At 32.5% G+C, this 14,123-nt stretch overlaps 2 protein-coding genes across 4 annotated transcripts in view; one reads left to right on the top strand and one right to left on the bottom strand.

Annotated features, from left to right (window-relative positions):
* Window positions 1–14,123, bottom strand: part of LOC135957022 (putative uncharacterized protein DDB_G0290521) — a 160,808-nt gene that overhangs the window by 78,779 nt on the left and 67,906 nt on the right. The gene's annotated exons all lie outside the window — the stretch shown is intronic.
* Window positions 158–12,890, top strand: LOC135956382 (cytochrome P450 4d1). Of its 3 annotated transcripts, none has more exons than XM_065506848.1 (4): window positions 158–734; window positions 11,708–11,777; window positions 11,840–12,390; window positions 12,455–12,890. In XM_065506848.1, exons 1-4 carry the CDS (start codon window positions 173–175, stop codon window positions 12,802–12,804), a joined length of 1,533 nt encoding a protein of 510 aa, XP_065362920.1. In that variant the 5' UTR covers window positions 158–172; the 3' UTR covers window positions 12,805–12,890. The 3 variants fall into 3 exon arrangements, with proteins under 3 accessions (XP_065362920.1, XP_065362919.1, XP_065362921.1); XM_065506847.1 differs by lacking the exon at window positions 158–734 and adding an exon at window positions 5,709–6,333; XM_065506849.1 differs by lacking the exon at window positions 158–734 and adding an exon at window positions 10,953–11,400.

The raw sequence follows: 14,123 nt of genomic DNA on the forward strand, positions 1-14,123 counted from the left end.
AAATTATTACGTTTCCATTCAATTCATAAACTATATTTAATAATGATTTAAATTTTTAAACAGACTAAACACTCGCTTTATACTGATCAAATGACACTTAAAATAACAAATTTGTTTTATTTTATTTAGTTGAAATCTGTACGCCAAAGCAAACACATCTTCTGCCGTCCTAATGTATTTAATTTATACTATAATATTGACTATTTCCACATTATTATTGCTTGTATTCTTTAAATCATTAAAACATCTGATACGTGCAAAATATTTAGCCCGCAAATTTGTCGGCCCCAAAACTTGGCCCTTGCTGGGCAATTTAAATTTGTTTTTCGGTGCCCAACCGGAAGATGTTTTTAAAATCGTGGGCGATGTTTTGAGTAATTATGGTAAAACGGTTAAATTTTGGGTGGGCCTAGAGTTGAGTGTCTTTATGTTGGACACCAAAGATGTTGAATATGTTTTGGGCACCAATAATTTGCTGTTCAAATCGAAGGAATATGAATTCTTAAACAATTGGTTGTGTGAGGGTTTGCTTATTAGTAAACCGGCTAAATGGTTTAAACGTCGTAGAATTTTAACGCCGGCATTTCATTTCAAAATATTGGAAGAATTTATTGAGGTATTTGACCGCAATGCAAGAGTTTTTGTGGAAAATTTACACAAAGCAACTGAAAAGAGAAGCGGTCTTATCAGCATGGATCATTGGGTGCACTTGGCTACACTGGATGTTATCTGTGGTAAGTAGTGTAGTATATTATGACGTCATGTATAAGTGCAAAGTGGGGTTTAAATGTAGCTTAGATTATGAGTACAGTCATTTAAAGAGAGGGAGAGAGAGCAAATTTTAATTCAAAGATTTATTTTTTTTTATTATTTCATTGTTTATAATATTTATTATACAGTACTTTATTACAAATAATTTTGTTTATGAAATTTGATAAGTTATGTTATTTTTATTGGTTTCGTTTAAATAATCACAAATTTTTACCCCCACTGAACTCACAGTGGTGCCGATTGTTTTAATACCCATCACGAAAAAGATGGTGGTTTATTGATTTTGTCATTCCGTTTGTAACACATCGTAGGCCCAAAAAAGTATTTATATTCTGGGTCCTTATAAAATTCTAAGGTAATCTAGCTATGTCCATCCGTCCGTATGTGTTTCTGTTGAAGGTACGATAGGGCCTACAGGGAAAGACTTATGGGGATGAAATTGTCCTTAAATTTTGGATCGTTATAAAATTCTAAGACGATCTAGCTATATCCGTCCTATGAAGGCATGCTAGGGCCTACAGGGAAGGAATTAGGGGAATGAAATTCTTGGTAAATCTAACCAAACTACTGTTTTCAGCGGGATTATTAATGGAAAAGGATTTTATTTATATATGTGAATTGATGCAGAATCAAAGCATTCTTATGCAGATCCTGCTAAATAAAAAATGAATTTGTTTTTGAAATGCTAACGGCCTTAGCCAACATAAGAACTTCAGGAAATTGAAACGGATACTACACTTATGATACAAAACATTAAAGTGGTAAAGCATGTTGCGGAACAGCTACATTAGTAAGAAAAGATATTAGGCATTTCCCAATGCCAGTTTTTTTAATATTTTTGAAAACTCTAGGTCCAATATTTATAGATGCTGGTAATTACAATGCAAAACATACATTTTGGGGCTCCCGCCTTATTACTCCTAGAGGGAGAATATTTAGATGCCATATCCAGTGGCCAACTAACTTATTGGCCTACAGACTTCAATAAGATTCCCGATCTAATTGACTTTGCTGTAATCAAAAATATAAAACGATAATTTATTTCAGTGATCCCTTCGCTGGACCTCTCATCAGACCACTCGGTCAAGGTCCAAGATTTATACATTTTGGGGATCTCGCCTTATTACTCCTAGAGGGAGACTATTTATTAGAATTTATTTTAACGTTATTAGAAGTTCCAAGCAAATTGGAAAACTATTGCTCTTGTTTCCCTAATAAGAAGACGAACTGGTTAAAGTATAAAATGTATGTTAGCTCACACTTGCCGCAGAACATCTCATTGAAAAATTAATACGAAATACAATTCGCTGTCGATAATTTACAGATATTTTAACAAACCTTCGGGAATTATTTTATTTATTTCAATTATTTTAGATTGTAAGCCCTTAGGGCTTAATTAATCCAGCTTAATCATATGACAAATACAAAAGTTTATTATTTGGATATAACATACAAATTAAATTAAAAATTTCAGTATAGATGTATTATTTTTTTTCATTATTTAACACCTCTATTGCACAAATGTTGAAAACTAAATTCCATAGTCTCGAAATTCGGACGACAAACGATCTATTCATAATCTGGGAGTAATATCTAGTTCTAGTAGACAGGCCAAAATTAAATCTGTAGAATAGGTACGATGGCGTCCCATATTTCAGAATCTTATAAAATTTATAAATTACAGACATTCAAAATGTCCTAGATACATTGAGTCTCTTATCAAAGAAAAGAGAACACTCAGACATCAATGGCAACAATCGCGATCTTCGAGCGTAAGGTTAAACTTAATCAGTGCCAACAAAGACTTCACGTCGCCTTAAAAATTAATAAGGAATCTAATCTGAGAAAGTATCTTAAAAACTTAGACCCTACTAAGAAAACAGGATATAGTCTCTGGAAAGCTGTGAAAAATGTGCAATGCCCTATTGTATATGAGTTTAATTTTATATGTCGCACATTAAATAGAATTTCATTATTTTTGACAAAATCTATTATTTTTTCCTCTTCCAATAAAGAAAATTAATTTTTATACCCTTCACCATCGTGAGAAGGGTATATATAAGTTTGTCATTCCGTTTGTAATTTCTACATTTTTCATTTCCGACCCTATAAAGTATATATATTCTGGATCCTTATAGATAGCGGAGTCGATTAAGCCATGTCCGTCTGTTGAAATCAATTTTCTGAAGACCCAGATATCTTCGGATTCCAAATTTTCAATAATTCTGTCAGACATGCTTTCGAGAATTTAGCTATTTAAAATCAGCAGAATCGGTCCACAAATGGCTTGTATATGAGGAAAAAACCAAGACAACCTCGATTTTAGACCAATTTTTGACCTATATCTGGATTACTAAGACATTAATATAGACAATAGGGATATCTAATGATAGATATTTCAAAGACATTTGCAACGACGTATATAAGACCATAGTAAGTTGGACCTACAATGGGTCAAAGTCGGAAAAAAAATTGTTAACCCGAATTTTTTGTTTTCAAAAAAAAAAAAAATTTTAAAAAAAAAATTTTAAATAACAATCGAAAAAAATTTTTTTCCAAAAAAAAAAAAAAACAACCAGAAAAAAAATTTAATTTTGTTTACCTAAAAATATTTAAAATTTTGAAGTATAATTTGGTGAAGGGTATATAAGATTCGGCACAGCCGAATATAGCACTCATACTTGTTTTTATTCATTTTGATTTTCTTTAAATTTGAAATAAAAAAATAATTAAAATAATTTCGTTGCTACAGCACCGAAAACAACCTACTTGAAGTTGTTTTCGTTCCGGCCCCAAATGACAGGTTTTTCGTTACTGATAGGTGCCGTTTCGTTCCCAATTTTCGTTGCCGATTTCTGAAACAAACTTTTTTTCGGTGCAAATGTATGGAATTTCGTTTTCGGTGCCGATTACGTTGTATGCGGAAACGTAGCTTAAGTATTGGATATTTCCCATCCTAATGGAAAATATCTGAGATAGTTATGATATCAAATCCGGGAAAATATGTCACTGAAGTGATATCATACCATCCCATTAGCCTGTTAGTACCATCCCATGTCAATATTATCGAAACTTTGACGAAAATTACATTATTCCTGCCCATCAATTTGGTTTCCGAAGGAAGCTTAGTACTATCGAACAGGTACATCGGATAACTACTCTTATCCGGAAAACCTTCGAGAGCAAGCAGTATTGCTCTGCATTATTTATTTACATAGTATCATAAGTCTGGCACGATGGACAAAATTATTAGATTACTACCTGCGAATGTACATAAATTGCTTAAAAATTAATCACAAGAAAGATCTTTCCAAATCAGATCTAAACATGTGATCTCGTCACGTCGAAAAATATCCGTAGGTGTATTCTAGGGCCGTTTATACTTATCTTCTTTTGCGGGCGATACCGTTTTTGTATGAATACATGAAAACCCCGCAATAGCTTCTGAACAACTACAGTCTCAGATTGGAGATTTGGAAGAATGGCTGGATTGATAAAATTCAATGCAACAAAATGTACTCACGTTACATTTACTGTAACCCCCATTTTCCCAATCTCTGGTTATTTTTTATAGTAACGATAAACTGACAGTTCTCATACAAAAAAATGTTAATTGGAGGTTTATCGTTACGAAAAACGATAACCAGATATTCAGAAAATGGGGGTAAGACGAGAAAGTAGTCCTTCCATACAGATAAATAATATCAAAATTCCTGAACAGAACAATGTGAGATATCTCGGTATCCATCTTGATCGCCGTTTAACATAGAACCACCATATTAAAGCCAAGGCTACACAAATAATATTAAAGTCAGTTCAATTGCACTGGCTAATTGGACCACGGTCTGCTCTAGACTTGGAATACAAAGTGCTTTTGTACAAAACAGTTATAAAACCGTTATGGCTATACGTCATTCAGCTATGGGGAACAGCCTTCTCATCTAACGTTGAAAAAATGCAAAGAATAACAAGTGCCCTATGGTAAATTCGCAATAGTAATAACCATAGGTATCTCAATGTCCCCATAATACGCGAGGAGTTCAGCTACCTGTCAAAACTAATGGATCACCGAAATACCCTTGCCAGGGAGTTACTGTCATTTGAGGGTCATAGACGACTGAGACGTTTGGAAACACTGGATCTGGCCAGATAGTATCGATCTTAAATAGTCTAATTGCGCCAAAACGGGGCCAATTGTCATGGCTAAGAAGGTTGTAAAATGTGGTGTTTAATTTCGTTACACACTATAAAACGACAGGGACCGTGAGTATTGTCCACTAGCTAATATTCTAAACCACACTTATTTTTATTTAACGTTGCAATATTTTATTTAAGTTTGCAATATTTCGCGACTTATTTTGTTTCCACGAGGTAAAACACTGACTGAAAGTCTGTTTTAGGACTACTTTAGTATAAATACTACTTTATAAAAATATCATGTTATTGTTCAATTTACTAAAAAAACAGATATCATTCATAGTCAGACATATTGATAGGAGTGGAGTGCATGACACATTTAAGCAATGATGAACGTTTGCATATAATATAAAATAATCGCCACATTTATTAATCGAAAGTTTAAAGTTCCTTTAACTGTAATACATTTAAAATTAAAATGTCAATAACACCAAATTGACAGTATGCAAATACATACATGAAAATACACCATAAACTCGTTTTGCGAAGACCAGCTTAAAATTATTTGCAAGATTAACTCATACTTATCACTGCAAGTAATTGCTTGCACAGCAAAATTCTATTTAAATTGCCTGAAAGTTTCCCAAACACAATTAACGATGCTAATTGAGGTTTAAGTGTATTACATATATAAATCTTCTTATCACATTTTTTGCGTGCATTTTGCATTTATATATTTCTTTTTTTTGGAATAAAATTCTATTTAAAATAAAACTCATCTCTTAATTGCACTTCAGTTCAGTTTCATTACAATGGTCTACGGTGACGAGTTACAGTTCGGTTTTCTGGCGTATCTCTTAACGAGTATAGCAATTTTTATTGCCTCGGCCGCCATTTATGGTCTAATTTTATATTTCACCAAATTCAAGCGTATTATCGAAATTACACGCAACATACCCAGTGGCCCCACCTGGCCTATTATAGGCCATGCCCATCATTTTATAGGTGTGCCGGCCCACATGATGCTGCAACGCATTTGGAATTTGAGTCAGGAAAATCTAACCGATAAAAAGTATATGAAAATCTGGTTGGGACCCGAATTGAATTTAATAACCAGTGATTTGAAAGATATTGAAATAATATTGGGTGGCATTGTGCACAATGAAAAGGCTGGTGAATATAAGGTATTGGAGCCCTGGCTAAAGGAAGGTCTGCTTATATCGCGTGGTCGCAAATGGCATATGAGACGTAAACTGATAACAGGAGCATTTCATTTTCAAATTCTACCACAGTTTATTGACAATTTTGAAAATGAATCGCGTGTAATGATTGCGGAATTGGAGAAGGCAGTGTGTGAGGGTGGCAATAAGGCCGAAATACATTTGTATGAGCTAATAAGTTTGTGCACTTTGGATGTTATATGTGGTAAATAGAATTTATTTATTAATAGATTTAAGTTTTAATCTTTAAAGTTATCTTAATAGAAAGTATTTAAATTTTCATTTGTGTTGAATGTTAAAAAATCAATTGGAAGTCTAAAAGCATTTAAATTACACTGTGTGTCATGGAAATATAACCATATACGGATACCACTACGTGATAAAAGACCAAAAAAAAGAACCGTTGCTCCCAGTTTTGCCCAAAGTCAGGCACTTTTTTTTATGGGCACCAAAAGATTTGGGTCTTCGGTGTCATTTTTGCAAAAAAAAGTGATAATTTTCTCAAGACACCACTACGTGATAAAAGACCAAAAAAAAAAAAAATGTGTCTCCCAGTTTTGCCCATAGTCAGGCACTTTTTTTATGGGCCCCAAAAATTTGGGTTTTCGGTGTCATTTTTGCAAAAATGTAATCATTTACTCAGACTCATATCTTGCAAACCGTTCGGAATTTTAATTTATTCTCTGAGGCAAAGTTGTAGCCCTTGTTATAGAGAACAAAAATTCTGAACATATAAAATCAAAATAACTTCATCTTCAAGATCAAAATTGCAAAAAATTCGATTGTTTTAACCTTTTTCCCCCTGTTTAGGTCCATAGCTAGCAAATCGTTAAAAACTCAAGGAAACAATCAACTACAAAAATGTACCTAAGATCTCAATAACCAACTCTAGAACATATGAACTTCCTAGAAATGATTCTTGACACCGTTTAGGTAGGTCAATTTAAGTTAGTAAGATAAATATGTGCATAACTTTGGGCAAAACTGGGAGATACGAACGAGGTGGCCAGGTAACATATCCATTTCTTGAAACTATTCGTTCACCAAATGTTTCTCACAGTAAATTGGTGACATCCTGTTGAAACCATATGTCTGAAATACTAATATTTTACACGAGGCACTAAAAAGTTACTAAGCCTGTCTCTATCGTTATTTGTGAAGACATATGGACCAAGTGAATTCCCCCATCGTGGATTTTAACTCATGCAGGAACATGTGTGTTTTATTTCACAATATTCCTAAGTATTCAAAAAGAACCATTAGAAGAAAGAAAAAGTACCATTGTGTACTTATATATATAAAAAGTACCAAAGTGTCAATTTCCCTTTCTCTCAAGTTTGAAATTTCAAAATACTCCATTTGGACATTCTTTTAACATAAACGATTCAAATTTATGTTCATGTGCTCAAGAAAACAATAGGTTTTAAAAAATTACCAATCTGTTTAACCGGATTTGACTTAATTTGCACCTTGGCACTCGAGTTTGCGTTTTTACCTCTTTTTGTTACTTTTTTTTGTCCCAATTGAGGTAATAAAAATGTTTTTTAAATAAATTTCAGTATCATGGTGAATCAACACTTTCACCTTTTCCCATCTTTCTGGCCAAGAACGAATTAAGTCAATTTAGGATACCCTGTTCCAAAGTGAAGCGTATCCCAGAGAGAGAGAGAGCGTTCTGCATCGATCGAAACAAATTGTATTCGGACAGGTCACGTTCTGGACTTTAAAGTAGATTAGACAAAACTTCCCAACAACTTCTTTCTAAATAGTTTTTAACAGGTATTGCAACATGTGGCCGAGCGTTGCACAGTGGTATGAGAAAAAAAAAGACTGAAATAAATCTGTAACTTCTAAACCCTTACCCCCAGTAACACGAAGTCTGGTTATGTTTTAACTAATAGTTATACTGACAGTTTTGATACAAAAATAATTTTAACTGACTGTATAACTATTAGTTAAGGCATAACCAGACTTCGTGTTAATGGGGGTTAGTCCGATTTCAACATGCGCAAAGAAGATGTGTTGTTGAGTTTTGACCGCATGGGCCCACCATGGATGCGGCCAGGGTATCAAAAAGTAGGACACCTCGCCTATATTAAATTTTTAAAACTATCCTATTTCTTCGGCTGTGTTCCGATTTCAAAACCATTCTATATATAAAATCTCTTCGTCGAGCACTACAAAAAAGCTATCAATTATCTCTTATAACTTAGGAGATATTAGCATTTGAAAATTAAATTTTCAACATTTTTACCCACCCTACTCCAGTTTTTTGATAACAGCGGGTCCAAATATTTCCCGATGTTCTCCATTTTTCTTTTAGAATTTGTTTTCTAACAACAAATGTATATGTCAAACAAAAAAAGAATTGTTTAAAAATCGTGACTGAATCCATAGTTATATGCATTTGAATTTAAAAAATTTTAAAAAGGCGATTTTTCGCAACATTTTTTGGGAAAAAAGTAATTTTCTTCCTTTTAAGTTATCTCAAAAAATTTATACGAAGATGTATAATGAGTCTATATTTTTTAAAAAGCTAAATTTACATAAAATATTTTAAATGAAAACAAATTTGATAAATTTTGATACCGAAGGGACCAGGTCTATTCAAAAAACGCTTATTTTTTATGTAACAAATTGGCGATTTTTCAAAACTTTAATGGGAATTGCGGGATTCCCGATAATAAATTTCAAAATTAGTTTTTATTTTCAATATAATAATCTATATAACTGTAAAATTTCACTAATAAATATTAATAAATAAAAATTTAATTTAAATTTGAAAAATTTATATATTTGCAAAAACTCAATAAATGGCATTTTTTGTCATATTTTTCAAAAAAGTATTCCATGAATTTTTTTAATTTTTAAAAGTTACTTATATTTTTGAAAAGTAGACAGAATCTCCTATCTATTGATATATAATATGTCTACCTTATGTTTTTCACGTAGCAAATTAATTAGGGAAAACTTAATAATTCGCAGAGAATTTACCTAACATATACTACGTTTATACGCACGGCTTATTCGCAAAAAAAAATATTGCATTTAGAAAAATTTGCCGCATAAACAGTGAATTAATTTTTTATTTGCGAATAGCTAACTCACGAAAACAATTCCTGATTAACGACACTATTTGCAAATAAGATTTTAATCATTGCCATATGTTTTAACATTTTTAGTTTATTAAGACTTTTTTAAATATTTCATTGTGTTTTTGCATTAATTGGATTGCGAGACAAATATGAATTTTAGATTCTATCATTTTTGCATTTAAAAAATAAAAAATTTATCATATTTTGTTCAAAAACATTACTTTTATTTATTAAAGTTTACAATCCGGCATCACATAAAAACATAAATTTTCCGACTTATAAACAGTGAGTTAGTTAATTGCAAATAATTTTTAATTTGCGAATAGGCTACGTATAAACGTAGGAATAGAAATTCATAAGAAAATATGTTGCCTACCTAACAATGTGTATTTAGATTTAGGAAAAGCAAATTCCGCAATTTTCAAAAACCCAAAAAACTTCCTATATTCACATTTTCATCTTAGTATCAATAAAAAAGTTTTTAAATACGGAAGGGTCTAGGAAAACCTTTTCTTCTGTTTAAAAGCTATCTTTGTTGAAATACCTTTCAAAGAAATATCAAACCATTATAAGTTCCTTAAGAAACTTTTCATCTATGCAAAGAAATTGAGTAATTTTCTAATTTTTTTTTTATTTCCAATAATTTTTGAACTCGAAAAATTAAAAAATTAATTTTGAATAGTAAATTGATTAGAATATTATGTAAATGCCAACAATTTCAAGAGGAGGCAAGGTTTGTGAGTCTCCTGAATGGTAGATATAAGCAATGCCTATCAAAAAATTGATAATAACTTGCTATTATTGAACAACTTACTTTTCAATGGCTACTTCATACCAATTGCATTACTTAGAAGTAGTTTGGTATTGGCTAACATATAATCTGATATATAGTTTTACTAACTTCATAATTATCTGAATATAAAATTTCTTGACATTCGGACAACTGAATTTTTGGAGATTTTTTTAAATTTTGTGGCAAGAGTTGAGCAACTTTAGGGGGGCCGACAATCCACTAGCCCCCATGCCAATTACGAATTCATATAAATACAAATCAACTCAACCCTTCACCACTATGTGAAATATTATTATGAAATGAGTATCTCCAATCGTTCTCGAGCTACCGAATTATTTCCAAAATAAAAAGTTTCTAAACCACTGTCTTGTTGTCATTTAGTAAATTCAATGACCCCAAATCTCATATTGATGGTTTAATGTAGAAATGACTTATCTCGTTTTGTTTAAAAAATCAGTTGTTTACATATTTCCAGAACCTATAAATCAGATTACAAAAAACTATCAACAAATGCCATAAATTAATTGTTTACATTATTTTATTAAATAAACAAAGATTTGTACAACATGGACTTTGACTTTATTTGGGGGGTTTGCAAATGTTTACCAAAAAATAAAACCCAATAAAACTTAAGTGAATAGTCAATAAGGCTGCCTATATTATTACCAATTTACATACAACATTGATAGCATTATCGATAAGATTAACAACAAAATTTTAAACAAACACCAAACAAAATTCATAGCTAAGAAATTCCCCAACAATCAGTACTCCGCCTAAGTTCTTTAAGTAATCACACACATAATGCTGGAAATTTTCAGCAGCTCTCTAACTTTGATAATCGCTGTTGCCGCATTACCCCTGCTCTTGGGTGTATTTCTTTATTTTCATAAATACAAACATTTAATTGAGATTACACAAAATATACCAAGTCCACCATCCTGGCCTATAATGGGACATGCTTATCATTTTATAGGCCAACCTCCTCACCGAAATATAGCTATAATTACGGAATTTCTAGAGAAATATGGCAATACGCTAAAAATATGGCTGGGTCCTGAGTTGAATATGTTTTTCAGTGATATCAAAGATGTGGAAATCGTGTTGGCCAGCATGCGTTTCAATGACAAGGCCGACGAATATCTGTCTTTGGAACCTTGGCTGAAGGAGGGTCTGTTGGTGAGTCGTGGCAAAAAGTGGCATAAACGTAGAAAGGCTATAACCCCAGCATTTCATTTTAAAAGCCTGGATGAATTTATAGAAATTTTTGAAAGAGAATCTCGAGTATTTTTGAAAAATTTGGAGCGGGAGTATTGCATGCAAACCGTTAAGGGTTTAGACTTGTATGAATGGGTGAATTTGTGTACGTTGGATACAATTTGTGGTAAGATTGAAATATAATAAAAAAAATATTTATTTATCTGAAATATCGAAACAAACTGAAGTTAGAAAAGATCTGAGCTTTCTTTCTGCATCTCTCCGAAAGCTTAGAAATTTAAATTTGTCATAATTGGGCTTTAAATCCAAACGGATCTAGTTATTTTAATTTCGAAAGGGTCTATTTCTATATAATTGAATTTCAAACAAATTTCTCATTTTGAAAATTTGTCTGGTGTAACTAAAATTTAACTAAGATTTTCTAGATTCTCTATAATAAAAATGTTAAATTGAGAATTTTTTTATTTTTTCAGAATCTGCCATGGGTGTTTCGGTACATGCTCAGACCAATGCTGACTCGGAATATGTCAGAGCCGTTAAAACGTAAGTTTGTATACAACCCTACATATACAAATCTCTTACAAAACAAATTCGTTTTTTACCAGAATTTCTACCGTCCTCCACAAGCGCATGTTTGATATTTTATATCGCTTCAACTTAACCTATCAATTCACCAAATTGGCTCGCGATGAAAAGAAAGCTTTGGCTATATTACACGGCTTCACTGAAAAGATTATCGTCCAAAGACGTGAAGAACTTTTGAAGGCCAAAGACACTGAAACACAATCCCAAATCGATGATGTGGGTTCTAAGCGTAAAATGGCCTTCTTGGATATTTTACTGCAGTCGGAAATTGATGGTAAACCTTTAAGTAATTTGGATATACGTGAAGAGGTGGATACATTTATGTTTGAGGGCCATGACACCACCTCTTCAGCCATAACATTCTGTTTGTATAATTTGGCTTTGTATCCCAAATGCCAGCAGAAATGTTTCGAGGAGATTATACAAGTGTTTGGCAAAGATAAATCTAAACCGGTAACCTATGAGGATCTTAATAATCTACACTATGTGGAATTGTGCATAAAGGAAACATTGAGAATGTTTCCTTCAGTGCCCCTGCTGGGCAGGAAGGTAACAGAGGAGTGTGAGATAAGTAAGTTTTAACTTTATTATAAAGCTTGAAACTTTATTCCAACTTTCTTAATTCCCTTTTACAGATGGTAAAATAGTGCCTGCCGGCACCAACATTGGGATTTCACCTTTACATTTGGGCCGTCAAGAGGAACTGTTTCCCGATCCCAATACCTTTAAGCCGGAACGCTTTGAAATGGACTATACCACCGACAAAATGAGTCCCTATGCCTACATACCCTTCTCGGCTGGTCCACGAAATTGTATTGGTCAAAAATTCGCAATGCTGGAAATAAAGACTGTTTTGACCAATGTTTTGCGTCACTATGAACTTGATTATGCGGGCAATAAAGATGAGGAACTATTGCTGATTGCCGAATTGATATTGAGACCAAAAGATCCATTAATGTTTAAAATTACACCTAGAGTGTATTAGTTTTACGAAATTTGTGTATATGTTTTTTTATATTTGTGTATCTATGTGAGTGTTGAAATATTTATAAAAGTTATAATGGAAACGAAGATATCTGGAGTTTTGGCTTATTCCTTTTCTTTCTGCTCAAGACACATTTCTCTATGGAAAAGTGTCTGCTCACATTTCTCTATAGAAAAGATCTAATGAAGACTCATTTCTATAGAAAAGCGTCTGCTCACATTTCTCTATAGAAAAGATCTAATGAAGACTCATTTCTATAGAAAAGCGTCTGCTGAAGACTCATTTCTATAGAAAAGTGTCTGCTGAAGACTCATTTCTATAGAAAAGTGTCTGCTGAAGACACTTTTCTATAGAAAAATGTCTGCTGAAGACACTTTTCTATAGAAAAATGTCTGCTGAAGACACTTTTCTATAGAAAAATGTCTGCTGAAGACACTTTTCTATAGAAAAATGTCTGCTGAAGACACTTTTCTATAGAAAAATGTCTGCTGAAGACACTTTTCTATAGAAAAATGTCTGCTGAAGACACTTTTCTATAGAAAAATGTCTGCTGAAGACACTTTTCTATAGAAAAATGTCTGCTGAAGACACTTTTCTATAGAAAAATGTCTGCTGAAGACACTTTTCTATAGAAAAATGTCTGCTGAAGACACTTTTCTATAGAAAAATGTCTGCTGAAGACACTTTTCTATAGAAAAATGTCTGCTGAAGACACTTTTCTATACAAAAATGTCTGCTGAAGACACTTTTCTATACAAAAATGCCTGCTGAATAAACTTTTCTATAGAAAAATGTCTGCTGAATACACTTTTCTATAGAAAAATGTCTGCTCAAGGCACTCTTCTATAGAAAAATTTCTGCTCAAGACACTTTTCTCTAGAAAAATGTCTGCTCAAGACACTTTTCTCTAGAAAAATGTCTGCTCAAGACACTTTTCTCTAGAAAAATGTCTGCTCAAGACACTTTTCTCTAGAAAAATGTCTGCTCAAGACACTTTTCTCTAGAAAAATGTCTGCTCAAGACACTTTTCTCTAGAAAAATGTCTGCTCAAGACACTTTTCTATAGAAAAATGTCTGCTCAAGACACTTTTCTATAGAAAAATGTCTGCTCAAGACACTTTTCTATAGAAAAATGTCTGCTGAAGACACTTTTCTATAGAAAAATGTCTGCTGAAGACACTTTTCTATAGAAAAATGTCTGCTGAAGACACTTTTCTATAGAAAAATGTCTGCTGAAGACACTTTTCTATAGAAAAATGTCTGCTGAAGACACTTTTCTATAGAAAAATGTCTGCTGAAGACACTTTTCTATAGAAAAA

The sequence above is a fragment of the Calliphora vicina genome, chromosome 4 (genome assembly GCF_958450345.1).
Source record: "Calliphora vicina chromosome 4, idCalVici1.1, whole genome shotgun sequence".
NCBI lineage: Eukaryota > Metazoa > Arthropoda > Insecta > Diptera > Calliphoridae > Calliphora > Calliphora vicina.

Bases quoted from the DNA above. Each gene is read 5' to 3' on its own strand.
- LOC135956382 (XM_065506847.1), top strand. From the start codon at position 5,721: ATGGTCTACGGTGACGAGTTACAGTTCGGTTTTCTGGCGTATCTCTTA. The intron at 11,778-11,839 runs GTAAGTTTGTAT...GTTTTTTACCAG, and splicing joins TATGTCAGAGCCGTTAAAAC to AATTTCTACCGTCCTCCACA. The intron at 12,391-12,454 runs GTAAGTTTTAAC...TCCCTTTTACAG, and splicing joins AACAGAGGAGTGTGAGATAA to ATGGTAAAATAGTGCCTGCC.